Raw genomic sequence first — 23,967 nt, 5'->3', positions numbered from 1 at the left:
AAAACAAAGTGAGAAAACACTGTCTACTGCTGTTTAAATTGGGTAAAGGTTTCATAGTTACTTGCCTTATGAAGGGGTTTACATGGAAAATTAAAATGAATATTTTAGAAAATGTGCTTATACTTTTTTCATAGAAGAAGCTGCTTTTATTTAATTTATCATCTACGGCATATGTGTTTTGTTTGTGGGCAGTGGAGTAGAGGGTGTTAGGTGGTGTGACAGCTCTTACTTTGGAATTGATTGGTAGGGTAGCATCTCGTGATCAGGGCTTAGGCCTGGGGCTTGCAGGGGGTTGCTGGTAGCAGATCCTGGGCACTCCCATTCTGCTGGGCTCCGAGCCAGTGCTGCTTGAGGGCTATCGATCTGACAGCCAGGGGCTGATTAAGGCTGTCCTCCCTGGGCCACTTCCCATCACCCACCCCCAATCCCCCAGCGATTGTCCCAAAGTCACTGCCTGGGTCTCGGCAGCATGAAGGGTGTCCACTCACCACAAGGCACATTCCAGCAGCTATGTATAGTGTGGTAGCTCTCTTCCTCTCTTGGGCAGCAACTGCCAGGGTAGTCCAAACAACGTAAAAGGGAATTAACAAAACTTGGAGCCCATATGAGAGGGAAAGGGGAATGTTTCCCCCTCGAGTTGTAGCAGGTCCTTCCTTCCCTCAGGGAAGGACCTTGGGGAGAGATTCTGCCTTGCTCTGAGCTCTCATAGGAAGAGAGTCTGCCTTTCCTTCAGCTTGCCTCTGCTAGAGTTGAAGGTCTATTCTCTTCCCTGGTCTGCCACCAAATGAGCTGCTCACCTGCCTTTTAACTCCTCCTCCAGTTGGAACATTTCCTACAAGTGTATCTGGCTAAGCCCAGAGCAGTTCCTTAACTCTTGATTGCCCAGTGTGGGGTTTCTATACCTCATCACAGTTGATTTAACTTTTCGTTTTATTGCTTTTGTCTGTTTGTTAGGATTGCTACCCTTTTCTCTCTCTTTTCCCCTCCCCCCCCTTGCAAACAGCTTCACATTGAAGACTTTTATTTTTCTACAATGTAGCTAATATACAAAATAGTTTACCTCTTTGGGCATCCATGCTCTTTCCTACATGGAGTACTTTGTTTCAAGTATTCTGTTAATAGATACTTTAATGGTAGGGTTTTCCTCCGAAAATTGTTAGCGCAGATTCCCACTTGGATGCACATGGCCTCCCTGCTGCAAACTGATACTATAAATACTTATACACATGTTGAACTTTCTGCATGGGAATACTCCTGTTTAAGTCTGAGATTACTCATAAATACAGTTATGCATGTGCATAGGTCTTTAAAAATTAATAGATTTTAAAGCCATAAGGGACCATTTTGATCATCTAAAGAATCAGAGACTAAGAGGTTGCATATTCTAAGATGTTGTATTGACTATACAGTTCACTTTTAGACCTCTAGTTACAACTAACATTTTTTTCTTTGGGTTTAATATAACTGAATCAGTGTTTAAAATACTTCAGTATATACAGTGTCTTAATATATGAAAATTGTTTTATTAAAGTTTGTGATATCTACACTACCAGCAAAGCATAATGCTTTTTCTTTTCCTTTTCCCTTTTATATTAGCTCCATGGAGAATTCACGGTATCTCTTAGTGATGTGATTGTAACCTGGAAATACTTGCTACATGATAAACTGGGATTGACATGTGAGAATATGGAAACACCTGAAAATTATGCTGACATCAAAAAAGCTTATGATACCTTCTTAAGGAGCAGCAATATGTTAGATCTAATAGATATATGCCAGAAGTGTCAGACACTAACACCCGAATCTGAAATTGAAGAGATGTTTCCTGTAAGTATGTCTTTTTTTGTTTGAAATTGTGTACCAATATCTTTAACTCCAGTTCAGAAATGCAATATTATTATATTAAGATCTGTTTGGAAGCCCTGAATTGTTCATACTTGTTGCTTAGTTTTTCTATGGAAAAGAGAGTTTAATTTTGTAAATTTTAAACTGTTTTAAAATATTAAACTTTTGTGATCTAGACATTTCCTCTCTCCCCCCTCCACCTTCCTGTCTCGTGGAAACCATTGTCCCGCTAAGGGTCTGATAGTCCTTGGAGGCCCGAAAACACACCTGACTGAAATGTAATAGATGAGTGGCAGACACCACCAAGTTGGTCGACTTAATGTACCCTCTCTACACACATGCACATCATAAACCATTTGAAAGGTTATTATGTCTACTTTAAGATGAAGTATGATGTGGAGCTGTCAAGTGGTCCCGTTACCATAGAAATGGGATAAACAATGACACCATTAACACATTAAAAAGACCACTTTTAAATATTTGCTTTTGCTCCTGTTAGTTTAATGATTCTGTGTATAATTTCAAGACATAAAATTGGATTTCTTTGTGTCCACAAAGCATCTTAACTACAATCTAAAGGCTATTACAAAATATAGGTATCCTTGAAATGCAGTACCACTGGTGACTTTTCTAGTCAACATCATCATCATCTTGTTCATCATTACCACTGTCGAGAGTATGTGGGTGTGAACCTAATAGCCGTTCAATGTCACGTAACAGCAACTTCTGTCAAGCCTGACAAACTCATTGCACCCAACATGGTTTTTATCATATTTATCTATAAAGAATGTTATGTAAGATATCAAATGAAATGTGATGACTCATTAGTCATTAATATAATTTTGAAATATATATATTAATACTGTATAATTAAAGCATAACAGTAAAAGTGTCCATAATTAAAGTCTGTAACCAAACAAAAAGAGAAAAATGTTTTCTTCCAGACAAGGAGGATAGCTGTCTCACTGTCTCTAATGTAAATTGAGCATGATAATGCAAGAGACAACAGGCAGTTCATTTGCATCGAAGATAAATAGGAGGAACAAATTAACATGTGGATGTGAAATCAGTATGGAAAGGCACTGGTGTCTGAATTCCAAGGGTTCATCGTGACTGGTGATGCAGATGATAAACTCTGGATATAAGGAGAAGGAAAAAGACATTTTGGTGTTCCCTCAGTGAGGGATAAAAAGAGGTCAGTGTTCTTTGAATTCATGAACAGTGGATCCTCAGTCATGTGGCTTGCATGATGCTAAGAAGTGGCTGTAGGTAAGAAAACTGCCTTAGACAAGGATTGTAACTTGTTAAATTTAGGTCAATTTCTGCAGCAGCTTGTCAGTTTCACATTTCAATTTCCCATGAAGTCTTTCTCTCCCCCAAAAAATTCCCCAATCCTTCAATTTCGGTGGCAGCTTGTCAATTTCATGTCACTATTTCCTGCTGCCTCTTGTCCACTGCCGAAAAATCACGCTGGTCCACACATTTCGGCGGCGCCTCCCTGTACCTTGCTATGTGACACCCCTGCATTAGGGTGTGCCTGGGCACACACCGTGCGCATGCCTATGATCCTCAGCTGAGTCAACAGGCTGATGTGTAGTCTTTCTCTGGAGACAGTGGAATTGGTAACTTCAGTGAGTGTACAGTTACAGGGGCTGGATACTGCAGAAGAACACTCTTCCAGGGGTTTGGGAACTGTGGGTACTAACTGTTACCTGCAAGGCAAGTAAGGGCTGATGAGTCCTAATGAGTTTGGCTGGTAACAGACTGGATAGACGGGAGCTGTCACACAGTTTTGCACCAACAAATTCCTTTCATGCTGTGGCAGGGGAGTAACAGGGTGACTTACAATTTGTGGAAAGCCCAAGAAAGCATCACCGTGGGTTACCACAGTCTTCATGGCACTGGCATGTACACAGTTCTGTGCAGGGAATATTGTTCTGACTACAGACACAGTTGATTGTGCAGTGACTCCTACTGGTACAAGCACAAATAAGCTTCTTATAGAAGCTCAGTTGCCTTGGACTCTTGAAGAATACAGGAAGTAATTCATCATCCACATTTTCCCATCCATGTTGCAATGGTGATCCAATATCTGGTTTACCTATGTGTGAAGACATCCAAATCTTTGTTTGCTAAGATGATCTTTTGACGTGCTCTTCAAAACTGTCTTCACAGGGTGGGTGTTTGCCCAGTGGCTTGTCCTTTTTGATGGCTAGATTTGAGAGCAAGCAATTCTAGTGTCTATGGGTCTCCTTTTTTCTTACTCTGGTCATACAGCATTGCTACCAACTTTTTGCTGCAGAAATTGCGGTGTCCGTTGCTGTCTTCCAATTTGGCAAGATCTCTAGCAGTAAGTTGTCTTTGTTTTGACATTAAGATCAGATTTCCTCCCCCCTCCCCCCACTCAATATTAAATAGGTGGCTTTGCGTATTCAAAAGTTCTGCAGCCACTGCTCATCATCCCAGATCTGTATAACAATGCGATCCCACCACTCAGGGCATGTTTCACATGCCCAAAAGCGGCAGTGCACCTTGTGCAAATGCTCCATGAATGCCAGTAGTAATCCAGTGTTGTTTGAATGGCATACAGAAGGTCAGGTGCCTTGGATTCCTCTTTTGATTGGGAGCTCATGATATACTGGATGAGCAGCTGCAGTGTGTTCAGAACCCTGACAACAACAGTGAAAAGCAGTGCAGGATCCATCCTTTCAGATAGAGATGGCAGGAGCACAGGAAATTGGGCTGTTGAAAAATGTCGTGAAACGTGATCGGAACCCATGGAATGATGAGATGGAAATCATTGCATCATGGGACATTGAGCCCGCACCCATGATGCACTGTGATCCACTCTGCCTTCCCACAAGTCCTAGTGGCACAAAGGTGGTGAATTCCAGTGTGGAATAGCTGCCCACAGTGCACTGCTCTCACTGTCAATGATAGAGCACAAACTGTGAACGCACTTGGACGACATAATGAGTGCTGTGTAAACAGGCACAAGTATAATTATAGCCTTGATCAAAAAGCGCTATCATTTGAGTTGACAACACCTTTTGGTGTAGACCAAGCCTGAGACTGATTTGGTCAGTGAATTTCAATTGAGATATAGAAAACTATTCTTTCTAATGAAAACTTTGTGAATTAAGAATGTGTGATGTGAAAATATTTCATGTTACTATATTGCATAATTTTGATATTTGCCGTTTTTTGCTACGTGCTAAACAACTTCATCATATCTGAAAAAAATACTTACCCATGCAAAACCAATACACATCTTTGAATACACTGTTCTTTGATAGTTTTTAACCAATAAACACCACATTAAGCTGTTAATTTTGACTACAGTTTTTTTGCTGTTTAAGTTATGTTTCAGTATTTCTGGAACTGTGCAAAAATTTCTCATTTTGGATACCATTGTTTCACCTTGCCTTTAGGCTTATGCTACCACTTGACCGCTCTACATCATATCTTATCTAAACATACATAAAATGAGCTTTCAAATGATATATCAAGATAGGTATGAGGGTACATTAAACTCCAAAAATATGGCCAGGGCAGAGCCTCAAGAGTAAGAGGAGGAATAGAGGGTGGGGCCAGAGTTCTGGCACGCGTGAGGAGGCCCCCAAATTGAACAGGGCCCCCAAATTGGCCAGGGTCCCTGGGCACAGGTTCCATTGGCCCGTGCGGTAATCATCCACTGTTTAGGTGCCCCTAGAACACTGGCATCCTTAGGCACATGCCTACTGTGTCTAACTAGAAATCCGGCCCTGTCCTCACCTTTCCTCCTCACATCATTAGGCATGGGGTTGACTCTGCCTCCAGTGTGCTAGGTTGTTTTTTTTTTTTTTATTTGTCTTTTCTTCTTTCGCTGTGGCTTCCTTTTTTGGTTAAATGTTTCCAGAAGTCCTACATTCTCAATTTGGGGGCATTGGCTGAAACACTGACAACATACCTTTCAACACAAGCCTGAGTGTGCTGCTGCTCAGCATAGCCATATAAAAGCTCTTCCTATAAACTAGTTTTTCAGGCGTGCACTTCAGTTACCTGCTTATACAGTCCTCTACCCTTGAAGATACAAAACTTTCAGAGTAGAAGTCTCTTCAGGCTGCTTCCTCTTTTAAATATCGGCGGAGACCATTGTTGAGATAAGGCTATTTACAGTGCTGAAATTACTAATTTTTTCAAGTTTCAATTACCTTCATATTTAATCCTACTCTATATATTTTATTGAAGGTTCAACTATTAGAATTTATCTCTGGGTTATCAGAAGAGAATGGTCCTAGTCTTTCCATACCCTCAACACCAATCGGACACAGCCAAGATAATGTGAAGGTAAAACTTATTTTTTCTTCATTACAACTTCTAAAAAATATTCAAGCTGTATGCAAAAGTGAATAGATGAAATGCAACACAATTTGCTCTTCCTCAATTATTGCTAGTCAAAATTGTGGGAGTAGGGAATACATGATGACCCCCCAGTATCACACCTGAGTTTGTTGATAGGCCATGCCTGTTTATAGGAGTAGAAAACATGCTATATGCAGCACTCCCTTGCAGGAACACAGGCCTATTCTGCAATCCTGAAGAGCAGGACCAGACTTCTGAGTGAGCCCTTTTTTGGGGGTGGAAGGTTAGGTCCCCGTTCAAGCGGCAGGAAAAGTTGACCTTCCTTATGCATAGTCAAGGCAGCAGTTGTGGGCCATTACTTCTCTTTTCTCCTCCTTTTATACTCAGCTCAGATGTTGCCTTGACTAGTGGTCTAGAGATTTGCTCAAAGTTACACAGTGAGGTAATGGCTCCACAAGGCTTTGCATCTCAGATTTTATTTAGCTCCCATTCCCTTAGCCTACTTACTCATTAGAGAAACTCTCTCACCCACAGCAGTGTTGGCAGCTCCAGCAGATCAAAGTGGCATAAGTTGGTGTTTGCTTGTCCTCAGTCGAACCAGCATGGGCTTCCTTGGAATTCTGGGTCCCCATGTCCCCCTGTCCCTTCTCCTCCTGACTCGTACTGTGGGGAGACTGAACAGCTAGTAGGAGTCTCGAGTCCCAGCGCTCTTGCCCCCTCCAGTATTTGGAAGATCACCATAAGAGGCAGCTCCAGCATGGCATTTGTGGACAAGTCTAACATGTTTGCTTCCTTCCCCAGAACTACCTTCTCAACTTCCTGACATCAGACTTCTTGAATGTTTAAAACTTGGATTCTTTTGTTCTCCCCTAATTCTACCTCTCCGCTACCAGCACAAGTCTTCCTTGGTCTCCTTCACAAATATATTTCTCACCCTTTCTTTTTTCCCTCTTTTATACCTCAGTCTTCAACCACTTTTTCCTCTTGTCTTCAGTGTATCCTCCCTTTCTCATGATTCTCCTCCCTACATCTCCATTCCAGGTGCCCCATTGAAAAAAAACAAAAAACCCTCAGATGTGCATAACTTCCTTAGTAACCATATGATCTTATTTACCTTCTTCACTGATCTATTTTGTTTTCCTTTTAGTTTCTGTTTTTGCTTAGTTTGTAAATTCTTCAGGTCAGGACTGCCTTCTTTAAGTGTGCTAGGCCCTGTGCAACTCTGAGTGCAAAACTTTCATTGACTTCAGGGGGGTCCCAGGTGGTGTTGAGATGGAGGAAGCCCTAGCTAATGTCAAATAGAAACTGATGCCTATCAAAGTGTTAAGAGAGAGGGAAATGAGAATGCTTTAATCTCATGTGGATAATGTAGCATTATGTACAAAAACTCTTAAGGTATGTACCTAATTCATTTTAAAATTTTTTTTTAATTTTAATTTTTTTTGGAAACATAAACTATCTTGACACTTTCTTATGCAGTTGCTATTGATTGTGAAGAAGTTCGTTTATGCATATTTAAGTCTGTTGGTGAATTCTAAGAATGATCTGGCTTTAGCTCATATTCTAAATATTCCTGATCGAGGACTTGGAAGAGAAGCCTTCACTGACCTAAAGCATGCTGCACAGGAGAGACAGATGTCCATTTTCCTGGTATGTGTCAAATCAGCATTAATGTCTCAATAATACATATATGAAATAGATCAGAAGTAATGAAACAATTATAAAAATGTCAGTTCTGTGTCTTTAAACTCAGATGTAAGGCAGAGAACAAATTCAGACTAACACATCCAGTCAAAACAAATAACCTGGAAAAGCACATCTTAGGCCAGAGCAAAGGGCTTGCAGAGTAGGGTGGATGCCTATTTGGACATCAGATGAAAATGTGGGCAGGGAAACAATTGTGTTTGTGTATACTTTTAAAGTTGTATAAAGGATATGGAAACAACAGAAACCAAACTATCTGTCCAAAGTAATGCCTAGAATCCTGAACAAGTCTGGTATTCATACCAGGAACACATAAGAGACTCATCTCATCCTTGGAGAGTACATTGGGTAAATATCTTTGTGGTAAGGTCATGGGGGAAGAAATTAAATTAGCCTGAAAGGTATATCTGAGGGACCTGTGACGCACAAGACTAGAGGTTCTGTCCCTGAGATGCTTCCAGCCAAGTATGTCAGAAAGTGACAAGCTGGGTAGAGAGAATACTTGCATCAGAAATATAAGGTATTGCTCATTTTCCTGTAACTACACCAGTGGCACTGGATTAAGTTCTGCAGTTTAATGCTAAATATATTATGCATGCCTTTTATTTGGTTTTAACTCTTTTATTTAAAAAAAAATTGTTTTACTACAAGCTTTATGTTTTAGGCTCTCTGGGAATTTCATGCAGACCATCCCAGAGCAGCGAAAAAACCTTCTGCCTCTAAAAAGAGGTAGTGAAGGAAGGGTTTTGGAGCGTATTCTGCTTACAATAATTGTCAAAGGCATGAATATAGAGGTCCTTTCTCATAAGGTGTCACTGTCAGGGATACTGCCTTAATTCTACATGATTGATAAGTAGATAAGAACTTTGTTTAAAGGTCTTCAACCCTAGGTGGGCATGTGCCTCATGCATGCAAGATCAGATTCTTTTGAATAGCAGTGTCTGTTGCAGGCCATGCATGCACCCTGTGCCTTCTTATGCTCCTTTACAAGGGCTTATGGAGCAACTGTGATCCCCTTCACTTCCCTCTTTCTGCTCATGACAGCAAAATGGAACCTAGTGAATGTGCAGCTCTTCTCTGATACTTTAAAAAAATGTTTTAATCAGATTTGTGAAGAAATCTTCATCTTAACACTCCCTTCATTTGGATGTTCCCTCCCCCCCACACTCCCTCAGAAAAGGAAGGGGGAATCCAAACTGTCAAGGTTTAAACCCTGCCCATCCTGTGACAGACTGATCCCTATCAAGGATGGACAATCAATGCATCTTTTGCCTAGACTAAGATATAGCCTGGGCAGGTGCTCTATATAGAAGTCCTTTTCATCTAGGGACACTTGGCTTAAGCTACATCTATTGGAGCAGTCCATGTGTGTCACTTTGGACCTACAGAAGACGGTCACTACTAGAGCAAGGCCAGATAAGTCAGTATCTGCCAGCACTTCCTCAAGAATACATCATACTTAGAGATGGAGCACAGGAAAGAATCTGAAGACAGCACCAGCAGAGCACTGGTGACTTTGATGCTAACCCCTTCAACGCTGGCAAAGTCCTTGGCACTGAAAGCAGCCTTGGCACCAAAAACGATCAGCCTTGGCACCTGCCCCAGGCAGGAAAGACAGCACCTGTGCCTGTACATAAAAATGAGGCTCATTCATGGAGCTGAATGAAGCCCAAATATAGCTGCAAATGTGAAGGGAAGTCCCGTAAGGAGGAAACAAAACATGATTCCTCAAAGGACAAGAGTATGAGTCCTCAACCAGACCAGGAATGGCAGAGGGAATGAGACATCTGATGCTGACCTTGCTATCTTTGGAACCCAACAAAGATCTGAGAAATACTCTGGAGGAATCTGAATAATCTCCAGAGTTGTTCCCTGCAATGGGAAGTGACTGCTCTATCAACTCATGGCACTGCCATTCAAAGAGAAGATATGCTCTTTCTTGCCATCATTGATGTACTCATTGTTGCTGGTGTTGAGCAGAGAGCCTCTTCTCTGCCTTTAGAGTGTGACCCTAAGGACGGCACCTGGGAGTCCTTATTAAGAGCACTTCCCCAGATGAGTGGCACTGGGATAGCCCCAGTCAGGCCAGTTCCCATATGACATGATACCTTGGCCATATTGCCCTTACTGGAGATGGTCATCTCATGCATTCAGGAGTAGATTCCTTTCCCTCTGTCCACCATGTTTACAGAAATGGGGGGAGAGCCCTGATTGCATCATTAGCCAGGTCTCCAGAACCAGACATGGCTCCTAAGAGCAAAAAGTGACAGAGAGATCACAACAATTCCTGTCCCTACCCATGGAGTCTTCCTTATTGTCAAAATAGGCACTGACTCCAGTGCCAATGATTGACTTTAAAGATTTTCAGGGCTTCCTGACCCACATTGTGAAGACTCCTAGACTCCAAGGTCAGAAGGGACCAACGTGATCATCTATCTGACCTCCTGCACAATGCAAGTCACAGAACCTCACCACCCACTCCTGTAATAAACCTCTAACCTATGAGTGGAATCTTAAAGTCCTCAAATCATGGTTGAAAGACTTTAAGGTACAGAGAAACCACCAGCAAGTGAGCCATGCCCCAGAAAAAGGCAAACCCTCCCCAGAGCCTTTGCCAATCTGTCCTGGGGAAAAATTCCTTCCTGACCCCAAGTATAGTGATCAGTTAAACCCTGAGCATATGGACAAGACTCACCAGCCAGACACCCAAGAAAGAATTGTCTGTAATAACTCAGAACCCACCCCATCAAATGTCCCATCACAGGCTATTGACATATCTACCACCAATAGTCAAAGATCAGTTAATTGCCAAACTAGGCTGTTCCATCAGACCATCCCCTCCATAAATTAATCAAGCTCAGTTTTGAAGCCAGCTAGAATTTTTGCCCCCACTGCTCCCCTTGGAAAGCTATTCCAGAACTTCACTCTTCTGATAGTTAGAAACTTGTATCTAATTTCAAGTCTGAACTTCCTGATGGCCAGTTTATATCCATTTGTTCTTGTGTCCACATTGGCGCTGAACTTAAATGACTCCTCTCCCTCCCTGGTATTTATCCCTCTGATGTATTTATAGAGAGCAGTCATATCTCCTCTCAACCTTCTTTTGGTTAAGCTAAACAAGCGAAGCTCTTTGAGTCTCCTCTCATAAGGCAGGTTTTCCATTCATCTGATCATCCTACTAGCTGTTCTCTGCATCTGTTCCAGTTTGAATTCATCTTTCTTAAATGTGGGGGGACCAGAACTGCACACAATATCCCAGATGAGGTCTCACTAGCACCTTGTATAACGGTATTAACACCTCCCTATCTCTAGTGGAAGTACTCGTCTGATGCATCCTAGGACCACATTAGCTTTTTTCACAGCCACATCACATGGGGGGCTCATAGTCATCCTTTGATCAACCAATACGCTTAGGTCCTTCTCCTCCTCTGTCACTTCCAATTGATGCATCCCCAGCTTATAGCAAAAATTCTTTAGTTTCTAAATGCACGACGTTGCACTTTCCACTATTCAATTTCATCCTATTTCTATTACTCCAGTTTACAAGGTCATTCAGATCTTCTTGTATGATATCCCGATGATCCACATGGGTGCCTAACCTGTTTCTGATGCATTAGTAATAAAAGTTCTTGTCATGGGGTGGAGCCTAGAACTGCCATCTCTGTTTTGCAATGACAGGAGGCAGAACCACAACATTCTTGTTTATGTGGGTGTTTTGCTGGGAAATAATATGACCTGAGCCAGAATCAGAGTGGCCACAGGTGAAGTCTGGCAAGCAGTGTCACATACATGCATGCCAACATAGAGCCCAGCAATCCCAGGCACACTCATACTGTTGTTATTGGCTTGGTTTTTATTCCACGTAATAGCAATTGCATTGAGAGGAATTGGTTACTGGGAAGGTACACTCTCTCAGATCTAGAATTGATCAAGGCTTCTACAAACACTAATCAGTGTGGTGAAATGAACTATTTTTTTGTAGCTCTCAATCCAAGAATATTAAAGAAACTAGCACATGAAATTGCAAGCCAGTAGCAAGGCATTTTAATGAATCTGTAAACTCAGGGGTTGTGCCATATAACTTCAGAATTGCTAACATAGTTCCTATTTTTAAGAAAAGGGGAAAAAAGTGATCTGGGTAACTACAGGCTTGTTAGTTTGACCTCAGTAGTATGCAAGGTTTTGGAAAAAATTTTGAAAGAGAAAGTGGTTAAGGACGTCGAGGTTAACGGTAATTGGGACAAAATACAACATGGTTTTACAAAAGGTAGATCATGCCAGATCAACTGATCTCCTTTTTTGAGAAGATAAGAGTTTTTAGACAAAGGGAATGCTATGGATCTCATTTACCTAGATTTCAGTAAGACATTTGATACGGTTCTACATGGGGAATTATTAGTTAAATCAGGTCCCTGGAAACTTGCAGCTTCACATCAATGCCCTGAAACTCCGGGACATCAAGTTATCCTGCATGGCCTTTACTACCTGTTCTTCAAAATCCCATGGTGCTGATCCTGATGGCCAATATCTCGGTTATGCATTACATCAACAAGGAAAGAGGTTCCTACTCCTCTCTTCTCTGTTGGGGGACCCTCAAGTTATGGACGTGATACCATTGACCTGGGATAACCCCAATGTCTCTTCATCTCCCAGGAATCAGCAACAACCTGTTGGATTTCCTGAACAGGCAGTACATTGCCAATCACAGGTTCTCTCTGTGGTGGTCCATCATACCTCCAGTATTCTGTAGCTTGGGTGGGTCCTGTGGTGAACATATAGACATATCTGCCACCCAGACAATGCCAGTTGTCAGAATTTCTGTTCTAGTGGGGTCATGGGCCTGGGATCATTGCCTAACTCTTTCCTTCTGCAGTGGAATGCAGGCCTCCTTTATACCTTTCCACTGACTCCCCCGATACCCAGGGTGATTTCCAAAATTAAGAGACAGACATGATTGTTCTTGTAGCTCCACACTGGCAAAGGCAGCATTATAGTCAGACACTTCATTGAGAACCTGCTTCTGATAGTCTTGATGTTGTCTGATTTAGTGTCAGAGAGAGGGACTGCTCTAGATAAGTCCAGGATATACTGATAGAGAGCCGAAAGATGTCCACTAAAAGAACTTATTTGTCAAATTGGAAGAAGTTCTTTATTTGGCCTGCCCAGTGAGGCCTGGACTCTATTCAGGTTTCAGTACTGCAGATCTTCTACTACTTCTCTCATTTACTATGCATTGGCCTTTTGCTCATCTCTGTTGAGGTCCACCTTGTATCATGATCAGTGGAACTGGAGTCAGAAGGACCATGTTCTCTGTAGGGGCTGTTACTGAGGGGACACCAGGGGAACAGGAACACAGATTTAGGCTGGAAGCAAGTCAGCCACATGGACAGAGCAGTGCACAAGTTTTAATAAAGTTCCACTTAACCTACATTCAGCTTCACTGTGGTAAATGAATTTCTGCTTGCCATTTGCCTGTACAGTTATGCTTGGTCTCCATCACTCAATGGTATCTGATTTCCTCAAGGCCCTGCTTATTCCTGGGACCTCAACTTTGTCCTATCGAGACTCTTAGGACCACCCTTTGAGCTTCTTTCAGAATACTTCTTACTCCAGACTGTCGTCTTAGTTGCAATTGGGTCTAGGGGAGATGCAAAGGAGAATAAGGGAGTTCCAAGCACTTATAGCAGACCCTCCCAAAATGTTTCATAGGATTATGGTGGTGCTCAAACCTTAATCCAAGTTTATCCCCAAGGTGGGCTTGGAATTCCATCTGAATCAACCAACCAATCTGCCTGTCTTCCTCCTGAAACCCACTCGCTGACAGGAGAGAAGTTTTATACACTGGAGGTTTCCTGAGCCTTACTCTACTACATTGACAGAACCAAACTGTTCAGACGATCTCCCTTTTTTTCTGTCTGTAGCCAGCTGTTCCAAAGGCCAGGCCATCTCATTACAAAGAATATTTAAGTGGATATTTGACTGTGTCTCTGTTACCCATTGGCTGTTGTGCCTCTCCCACCGAACATCAAGGCTTACTCCATCAAATGACATCCTCTGCCTGCTTCAGAAATGTGCCAATTTCTGAGATCTGCAAACCCACTTACACCCCCCAAATATGCATTTGACTTAGCTGCTAGAGCAGATGACAGATTCAGGAGAGCAGTACTACAATTTGTTTTGACTGAGGCAGCTGATACTACTCATTCTATTATCCAGGAGAGTACTGCTTGCCAGTCACCTATGATGGGAACCACACTGACACCTACTAAGAGAGAAGAGTTACGTACCTTACAGTAACTGGTTCTTTAATGTGGACCCCATGACCTGCCCTCTATCCTTGCTTTTCAGAGTCCTCTGCTACCATGGATTTCACACTGCAAAGAAACAGGGATGGTTGCAGCAGCTCTGCCCTTTAGGCCCTTGTGTGGGAGCACAAGTAGGCATAGTGTGTGCGTATGTAGCTCCGACAAATACTGCTATTTGAAAGAATCTGATCTTGTGTACAAGAGGTGCATGTGCAGCCATAAAGGGATATATTGATCCAGTGAAAAACCACTGTTTCTGTAGAGTAAGTAACCATTCTTTATTTATGCTGAAGCAGCCGAACTCCCATGATCTTATGGTTGAATAAATATGGAAAAAATTGTGAAACCTCAGTTCTAGGATTAATTATTTCAGCTCCTAATGTAGTATTAATGTTCTATAAAAAAAGATGTTTGGTCTGGATTCATTACCCTCTCTTTCTGAGTTGCCAAAGGGGAAACTTCTCTACTGTATAAAGAAGCCTTCTCTTTTTGGCATCTTTGTCTAGAGAAGTTATATGAAGCCAAAATATTTTCCATTGAGGAGGCAAGGTCCTATGAACCACACGCAATCCACAGCAAATCTTTAACAGAGCAAAGACATGAATGTTGGTAGGTCTGCTTTCTTTCTTTGCTAGAATTATTCCAGTTGTACTCCAGTTATTCCAGTCCTAAGAGCTCTTGAGCGCTGTACAATCTGAAGTTAAAAACTATATATATAATTACTGTTGCATCCTTGCAAACAGATAGGACTGTCAAAAGTTTTGTTTTCCTAAAAAGGTAGCAGTAGAAAACTAATTCTTCTGAAAGCTACTGTAAAATTGTAAGTGTTCTGCTTGAATGAGTTTTTTAATATTTTTATCTACTATATGAATATATGAAAATATTCAAATATGGGTGCCTAAAAGTTAGGCATCCAAACTGATTTGATTTTCAGCAATGATGCACATCCTGAGTTTTCATCTGATTTTTCTCTCCCCCTTTTAGCTCCCCCCCCCCCCCCCCCCCCCCCCCCAAGGAAAGTTGTGGGTGTCTGGAAAATTAAGCCACTTAAGTGACTAATTTTTAGTCACTCTCACTTTAGAAAATGTTCATAAAGCACAGTATGTCCTAGATCCTACTTATATCCAGGAGTAGTCCTAATGAGTTCAGCTTGCATGCAAAAAGTTACATACATACATATATCTATAAAATAATGCACAATATTATTTTGAAATGTACTTTAATTAGGCAAAAGGCTAATCTATACTGAATTACTTGGACCTAATTTTATATTTTATTTGAAGACCTCATATAATGCTGCACTATTAAGTCTTGATCTTTCAAATGGTTGTCACCAGTTATAATGCTTACCAGCATGAGTAATCCCATTGACTTCACTAGGACTGTTCGTAGTAGCAATCAGCTGCCTTTTGTGGTGGGAGAGGATTAATTCTTCAAGTAGTGTTCATAGGGGTTCTCCACTGTACGTGTGTCTGTGTCCCTGTGCTGCTGATTGGAGAATTTTGATAGCCATGTCTGTTCAGCCTGCGCTGCTCTTCTGCTGTGAGGATAGCCATCCTGCGTGGGCAAACCTCCCTCAGTTCCTTCTCAATCACCTCTGGCTAGAGATGAAACTATAGCTGTCTCTATAGTGGATCATTAACTCTTTTAGAACTGTAAATTTTAGTTTCCCTTGAAGCCTTTTTTCTTTATTACTTTGTTTGTATTTTATTTGATCATGCCAAAGAGAGAGAGAGAAAAGAAGAAAGTGCTTGTCTCCTGACAACCCTGGTGGAGGGAACCCCCTTGGACAAGGGTATGCCTGGCTCCCCAGGCTTCAAAAAGTGCCTCAGGGGCAAGGAATCTATCCCAGTGACTGATGGACACTTACAATGTGATCGGTGCCTAGGAGAGAAGCATATTCCACAAAAACGTGGAGTGTGTCAGCAACTGAAGCCCAGATCCAGGAAAGACCAAGAGCTAAGACTCAAATTCCTACTCATGGAGTCGGTTCTTCAACCTCAGAGTCCCAGTGTGAGCTCTCACCGTGACCCTGTACTTTGAAAGGAGGTAAGCCCAGAGCCATGAGCTATTCACACACAGCCTCTAAGAAAAGGTCTGTGAGTCCCTGTAGTGAGCTCTGATTGAACTGAAAGCAATATCCAGCTCCACTGGTATCATTGGTACCAACGGCACCGAAGCCATCTAAATCCCAGGGTGGCAAATACCATTACAGGAGGTGACAGTCTCACTACAGCCTGGTAGACATTTTAAATTCCTCTACCTCCTCCAGACTGGTCCTCCCTATTAATGAGGCGCTCCTGGACCCAGCCTAAGTCATATGGCAGGCCTCTGCGTCTGTCCCACCAACATGCACGTGGACAGACAAAAAGTGTTATGTGCCAGCAAAGGACACAGAATTTCTCTTTTTTCACCCTCCTCCCAATTCCATCATGGTGAATGCAGTTAACTCTAGGGGCTACCACCACCAGTTCAAATCCCTTATGACTGGGACTGGAAACTTTCAGGTCTATTTGGCAGGAAGGTATCTTCATCAGCCACTCTCCAGTTCTCTGTAGTGAACTACCAAGCTTTGTTGGCAAAACATGACTACCACAACTACACAAAACTGTGTTCCTTTATTGAGCAACTACCTGACTCTCACAAGGACCAGTTCAAGCCCATAATCAGTGAGGGCCAACTGGTAACTAAAACGTCCCTCCAGTCCACCCTCGATGCAGCTGACAGGCTGGCATGTTCTGTTTCCACAACCATTGTCAAGAGATGGGCTTCATTTATCTGGCTTCCCCAAGAGGTCCAAAGTACAGTGGAGGACCTTCCTTTTAAAGGGGCCCTGCTCCTGGCCATGTCCAGTGCCAGGGCCCCGTGCCCCACGCCTTGCTCCTGGCTGGTCCCAGCTCCTGGCCCCATTTCCAGATCCCTAGCTGCAGCTCCAGCCCCAGCCTCCACACTGGCCCTCAGCTCCGAGCCTCAACTCTGGTCCTGGCTTCCTAGTGCAGTTTCTGAAGGGGGGAGGGTGCAGATCAAGTAAGGGAGGTGTGACCCCAAAAGTTTGGGGACCACTGCATAGAACATTCTCTTAATCATCTCACATTGGAAAACACTACCCATCCCTTTGGAGACCGTTTTACCCCATTCTGCAGCACCTGGGAATGAATAACCTCTGACAAATGGGTGCTGGAGATCATCCAGAATGGATACGCCCGCCCCCACCAAACATCCTTCCCTGCCCCTCTTCAGGGACCCTTCTCACGTGAGTCTGTTATATCGGGGACAAAACATTTCCTCAGAGTAGGAGCCATAGAGTCTGTGCCTTCACATCTAAGAGGCAAAGACTTCACTTCTTGCTACTTCCTAAGAAAAAGGGAGGTTGGAGACTCATACTGGACCTTAAAGCACTCAACAGGTATGTCAAGGTGCAGAAATTTAAGATGGTCATTCTGTCAGCAATTATTCTAGCATTAGAGAAAGGTAATTGGTTCTCAGTTCATGACCTACAAGATGCATACTTCCACATTTCCATCATACCAAGTCACAAACAATACCTCAGGTTCATGCTAGGCCAAGATCACTACCAGTACAGAGTACTCCCTTTCGGCCTCTCATTAGCCCCCAGGGTATTCTCCAAGGTCCTCTCAGTACTGGCAGCCCACTTATGCTCTCTGGATATCATGATTTATCCCTACCTGGATGATGGCCTTCTCAGGATGTGTTCCTTCGCCAAAGCCAAGTGAATTACCCAGACTACGCTGAACCTGTTCCAGAATCTGAGCCTGCAAATCAACACACAAAAATCGACATTAACAGTGGTACAAAGACTAGAATTCATAGGAGCTGACCTTGACTCCATTTAGGTTAAGGCAGTCCTCCCATATCAGATTTTTCAGCCTCTCCACGTTGGTAGAGACAGTACAATCCAGACCCCAATTTTCAGCCAGACGCTTCCTCCAGCTGCTGGGGTGTATGGCCATGGGCACATTGGTTATAGCTGATGCCAGACTATGCATGAGATGCCTCCAGGCCTGGTTTGGTTCAGTTTACAGGCTAAAAAGAGATAGCATAAACAAACTACTATCAGTACCTACCAAGGTCAAGCCATCCTTAGACTGGTGGAAAAACTCAATAAATGTATGTACAGGAATCCCATTTATTCAGCCTTCCCCATTGATACTCCTGACCACTGCTGCATCCCTCATAGGATGGGGTGCGCATCTCAATGGTCTCATTGTGCAGGGCAAATGGTTTCCGTCCAAGATGTGTCCTTAACCTGCTTGAACTCAGAGAAGTCATAAACACATGTGCTCACTTCCTCCCGCTGATATCACACACCAAAGTCATGATAGACAGTGTGACCTGCATGTATTACATAAACCGACAGGGAGGTGCCAGATCACACTCCCTGTTCCTGGAAGCACTAAAACTGTGCAATTGGTGCATTTCCCACAATGTCATAATTTCAGTGACATAATCTTGCAGGAGTGCACAACAACTGCAGACAATCTCACCTGCAAATTCCCTCTCAACTATGAATGGGAAATAAATTTGGTGATCCTATAAGACATAGCCTAGCACTGGGGGACACCGGCAGTAGACCTGTTTGCTACATATCAGAACAAGAAATGTCCTTAGTACTGCTCCAGAGCGGGGATCAGACAACACTCCATGAGGGACACTTTCCTTCTCCTATGTGACAAGGGTCTTCTTGTCCCCTTTCCCCCATTCACTCTAATTCTGAAAGTCCTGTTGAAAGTGAAAAAAGAGAAAGCAAACATCATACTGCTTGCTCCCACCTGGCCCAGACAGACGTACTACCCTTACCTGTCACAGCTGACACTACATTCACCAATGACTCTTCCAATCACTTCTTACCTTCTAACACAGAATGAGACACACACTCTCCATCCCAACCTGTGGATTCTGTGACTCAAAGCCTGGCTCATTTGTGGTTCCAGCACATAAAGACATTGTCTCTGAGGAGGTGCAGGAGGTGTTATTACACAGTAGGAAAGGAGCTACTCGTCATACCTACCTACAAAAATGGAAAATATTTCAAATGTGGTGCCAGCCTAGAGGCATCAGTCTGAATGCAGCCACCCTATCGGTAGTCCTAACTACTGCTTGACTCTCAAGAAGTCGGATCTCTTTATCTGCTTGCTAAAGGTTCACCTAGCAGCAGTTGCGACCTTCCACCAGCAGGTAGAAGGATGTTCAATTTTCTCTCATCTAACCATGAAGAGGTTTCTCAAAGCATAGCGAAACTCTTTCCTCAATCTAGACTTCCCATTCCTCAATGGGATCTCAACCTAGTGTTAAAAGGGCTGACTAGACTGCCATTTGAACCCAGGGCCACTTGTTCACTAACTCACCTCTCAATGAAGGCGAAGTTCTTGATCATCATTACTTCAGCAAGAAGGATAGGGAAGAGAGCAGCCCTGATGGCGCATCCCCCCCTTCATTGTGTTCTTCCCTGATAAAGTCACTCATAGTCCACATCCAAAGTTCACTTTCAAGGTGACTTCCAGATTTCATATGAACCAGCTTATTCAGCTTCTAACTTTTTATCCTAAAACTCATTGGGATAACAGGGAAGCCATCCTCCATACACTCAACGTGAGGAAAGCCTTGGCCTTCTATTTGGATAGAACAAGAGCTTTAAGAAAATCTCCGAGTCTCTTCCTCTCCATTGCAGATAGGGTAAAAGGATACAGCGATTTCTGCCCAAAGACTGCAAATGAGTCTCGAACTGTATCAAGCTCTATTATCAGATGTGTAATATAGCATCCCATCTTCAATAGGCATGCACTCAATGAGATTGATTTCCTCTTCCGTTGCCTTCTCCAAGGATAGACCTATATCGGAAATCTGCAGAGCAGCTACATGGGCATCTGCACATACCTTTGCAGAACATTATATCATCCTGGGGGACTCAGCTGCAGATGCCAAATTCGGCGTCATGGTGCTATCATCTATAATGGGCTTGACTCTGAAGCCCCCGACTCCAGTGGTGGATACTTCTCGGAAGTCATCTACAGTGGAGAACCCTTAGGGACACTACTTGAAGACGACTAAGTTACTCACTTTATGCAGTAACAATGGTTCTTTGAGAGGTGTGTCTCTACGGTTGCTCCATGACCCACCCTCCTCCCCTCTACTTTGGAGTTCTTGTCATGGACTCTGTGGTAGAAAAGGAACTGAGGAGGGTTTGCCTTCGCACGGTGGCTAGCCTTGTGCCAGGAGAGGAGCACAGCATGCACAGGCTGAAAGGATACTGCTACCAAAGTTCTCTGATCAGCAGAGCATGGACACAGACACACCTACAATGGAGCACTCATAGAAACACACATCCTAAAGAACCATCATTACTGCATAAGGTAAGTAACTGTCGTCTTCAAAATGATTCATAATTTTCTCTTTTCTAATGCTATACACTTCTGTTACCATTATAGTTCTACTTCTCTAATTATTTTCTGATAATAGGTGGCAACATCTTTCATCCGAATGATAGAACTTGGAGGAAAAGGTTATGCACCTTCACCATTTGATCCTTTAAGAACCCATGTAAAGGGACTTTCAGACTTTGTTAATTTTATCGACAAGCTGGAAGAAATAGTTGGTGAAGTCCTGGACCCACGGTAATGGAGTTTCCCTCTTCTCTTTCCTGTTGGGAGAGGGATTTTTTTTGTTTTCTTTTTCAATTCTATATATATGCTTTAAATTCAGTTATTGCTTATTGATAGTTTGTTTTTTTTTCCCCCTGGGAAGAAATGTTTACAGCTTAAATTGTGTAACTCTGGAAATGTTTATTATTCATGGTCCCTATTGTGTTCACTCTGTTGGTAGCAGGACCAGCTGTCTTCTGGATTAAAATGTTCTAATTCCAGACTTAGGTGTGTTCATTAGGTCCCAGAGGAACCTTTAACTGCTGTCTTTTATCTTGTTGTCTCTTTCAGGGTTAGCTGCCCCTGCTGCTTTTTTATTCCAGTAGTTACTGTTGGGTTGTAGGTGGTCTCTGGTTTCCTTTGCATTCCAGCAGTATCCTCAAGATATAAAATATTCTCATGGTTTCTATGTAGCTTGATAACCATATAGCGTTGGGGTATTTCAGCTGTCTAGTTTTGTGTTTCTTTGGAGAATCCTCTTTTTGTTAGCTATTGTAAAACCTTACTAAGGCTCTGTCTTTGGGCTTTTTGGTAGTCATCACTACTGCTGGACAGAAAACAACCAATGCGGTTTCCCTCTGTACTATTGTGTAAAGGATGAGTGAGGTTATGGGGAGGAGACAAGGAAGGAAAGAGGAGAAAGACACTTTGGCTGCACTTCTAGCACCCAAAGGCACTGTTGCTAGAGGCTGAATCTTCCATTGAACAGGGAGTAAATAGTGTTATTTGCTCAGTCTTCTCTTCCATGTTTAAGGGTAAGTAAGAGAAGCAAGGAAGAACAAGTATCCAGATGGAATCACCAGAAGTGCTGAGGGGGGCTTAAGGAAAACAAGATGTTTGACAAGTGTATCCTAGGAGCTCTCCCAAAATATATATAGGTATCCTAGATTTTTACTGTGGGCAATCAACCCTGAAGGTGGCCCAACACCCAGGTTTGGTCTAAACTACACAGTTAAGTCAATGTAAGGCAGCTTACATCAACCTAATTATGTCAGTGTCTACACTACAGCTTTCCACTCGCCTGTGTAAGTGCCCTACTACACCGACGTAACTCCACCTACACGAGAGGTGGCTTTTGTCGGTATAGTTAGGCGACAGAGTGTCTGTATAGACACTGCCTTACTTACATCAGCTGTTGGCTGTCTTGTCAATTTCATGGCAGGATCCTGCTCTCCGCTGGGCAAGAAGCCCAGGTGGAGCCATAGAATTGACAAGGCTGCCTGGCTCCCTGCAGGGAGTGTGGGCGAGAAGCTGAGGCAGCTGGATCCCACTCCCTGGCGTTGAGAAGCCCTGGGTGACTTCCCCCCGCTCCTGGCAGGGAAAGGGGAGGGAGAGCAGCCTGCCACAAGCTCCGGGAGCCTGTGGGATAGCCAGGCTCCCATCAGGGAGCTGCCAGTGGAGTTGAGAGACTGGGTTCTCAGCTCCCCACTCTGCCCATCTTAGGTCAGTGGAAGCGCTCCTGTTGAGGACATATACCACTGACTAAAGGAGAATAGAGTGGACATGCACCACCTCAGTAATTACTATGGTGGCTGTAAGGCAACCTAATATAGGTCAACTTACATTTCTAATGCAGACATATCCCTAGAGTGAGAACTTCACCCTTGCTCTTCCCACTTACACTGGATAAAAGGACCAGAGCAACATAAAGATGAAACCTGCCCTGAGAGACAAAACAATGTTTCTGTTGAACCCAGAGATATCCTGGACTTTCTAGGCCACAGAAGTAAAAATGGAAGGAAAACCTACTGCTAAGGAGGGCAGATGGACACCCCACTCATCTCCCCCGCCTTTGCTGACTCAGATAAATGGAAGTGTTGGCTTGTGCTCTCAGCTTTGTAAGGAGAGACAGACTACAGATGTAGAGAGAGACTTTGCAGGGGGCCCATAGAAGGAGGAATACAGGAGGTTTTTATAAGCAATTGGAGTTTATGTTTCACAGCTCATCTGAGAGGTGTGCATATGCACACAAAATAATTGCAGGGTACTTTGTTTACCTCCAACACAGAGGGAGTCTGGGCTGGGATTTGATCTTCTGCTTCCAGCAAGTGAAGTTATTTCAAACACAATATGCTCCATGGATTATCCAAATGTTGGACCTGGCTGGGGGAGAGGGAAGGAACCAGAAAACACTTGCAAGAACTGAGTTTATCAGGGATTGAGCCAGTGAAGAAGTCTTTGGTCTAGGCATCCATGTACTCTGGAGAGGCTGGGTGGCTGCTAAGGAGCAGGACTTTGGAGAGCAGTTGATTTACAGGGAAATGGATCTCCAGCAAGGCACCTTCTAAGGATGAGAGAGCTGGCACCTTCTAAAGATGCAGTGAAGACCAGGTCCCTTTGCATCAAACCCTTGAGACAGGAATTGTGTGGCTTTCATGGGGAGCAGAGAGGAAGGAATCACTGGAACCTCAGAAAGCCTAAGGATTATGGGAGGGGATAAGAATGATCTGAGGGTGAGGAGCTGCAGTTGAAGTGACAGAAATATCTAAGGAGGTGAGGAAGCAGGAGGTTACTGAGGTCCAGGAAGAGTTAGAAGAAATAACTGCTAAAGCAGGACTTACCTGAAATGGGGCAACTGGGAAACCTCAAGTCCAGGAGCCCCTGTATCTTGTGGAGGCAGAGAAGTGGCTGCTAGATCTGGGTAGACTCTCTAGAATATGTCTGCAAGCTCCAAGAAGGGCACTTGGCAGGTATTCCAGCCCCAGATTGATACCTTTTAGCTACCTGCTCTCATGGATATTTTCCTTCTGTCCTTTTCTTCCAGCCTTCACCCTCTGCAAGGGCATGGGCTCCACAGCTACCCCTACTTCAGGGAAGAGGGAAAAGAAGAGCATGTGCAAGCTGTATCATGCCTTGATTCACGCAGTTAAGCTGACTCCCAGAAACAGCAATACAGTAGATCCTCTCAGTTCCACCTCCATCATAGTTTAGGGAGGCAGAGAGAAAGAGAATAGGCTAGCTACTTGGGAAGTCCCCCAGAGTCTGCTCAGACACCAGCATTAGCTGGATTTGCCAACATGAATAGCTACCTTCCTGTCCCCTGCATAGGAAGTTCAAAGGAACTGTTCCAGTGGCAACATCTTTTCTGTGCTGCTTACTTCCAATTCCAG

At 43.3% G+C, this 23,967-nt stretch overlaps 1 protein-coding gene across 4 annotated transcripts in view; it reads left to right on the top strand.

Annotated features, from left to right (window-relative positions):
* PARPBP (PARP1 binding protein) overlaps window positions 1-23,967 on the top strand; it is an 80,403-nt gene that overhangs the window by 6,596 nt on the left and 49,840 nt on the right. For 2 of the 4 annotated variants that reach the window (XM_067536137.1, XM_067536138.1), the window contains 4 exons: window positions 1,597-1,827; window positions 6,076-6,174; window positions 7,669-7,839; window positions 20,676-20,830. In XM_067536137.1, the coding sequence (XP_067392238.1) occupies window positions 1,597-1,827; window positions 6,076-6,174; window positions 7,669-7,839; window positions 20,676-20,830 (656 nt within the window). Of the gene's footprint in view, window positions 1-1,596; window positions 1,828-6,075; window positions 6,175-7,668; window positions 7,840-14,241; window positions 14,495-15,924; window positions 17,194-20,675; window positions 20,831-23,967 lie in introns of those variants that run through there. The other 2 variants (XM_067536140.1, XM_067536139.1) reach the window with 2 other exon arrangements.

The sequence above is a fragment of the Emydura macquarii genome, unplaced genomic scaffold (genome assembly GCF_026122565.2).
Source record: "Emydura macquarii macquarii isolate MOO-44397 ecotype Brisbane River unplaced genomic scaffold, CSIRO-AGI_Emac_v2 contig_3530, whole genome shotgun sequence".
Taxonomy (NCBI): domain Eukaryota; kingdom Metazoa; phylum Chordata; order Testudines; family Chelidae; genus Emydura; species Emydura macquarii.
The sequence above is the reverse complement of the archived record's forward strand: the minus strand, read 5'-3'. Positions and strand labels throughout refer to the sequence as shown.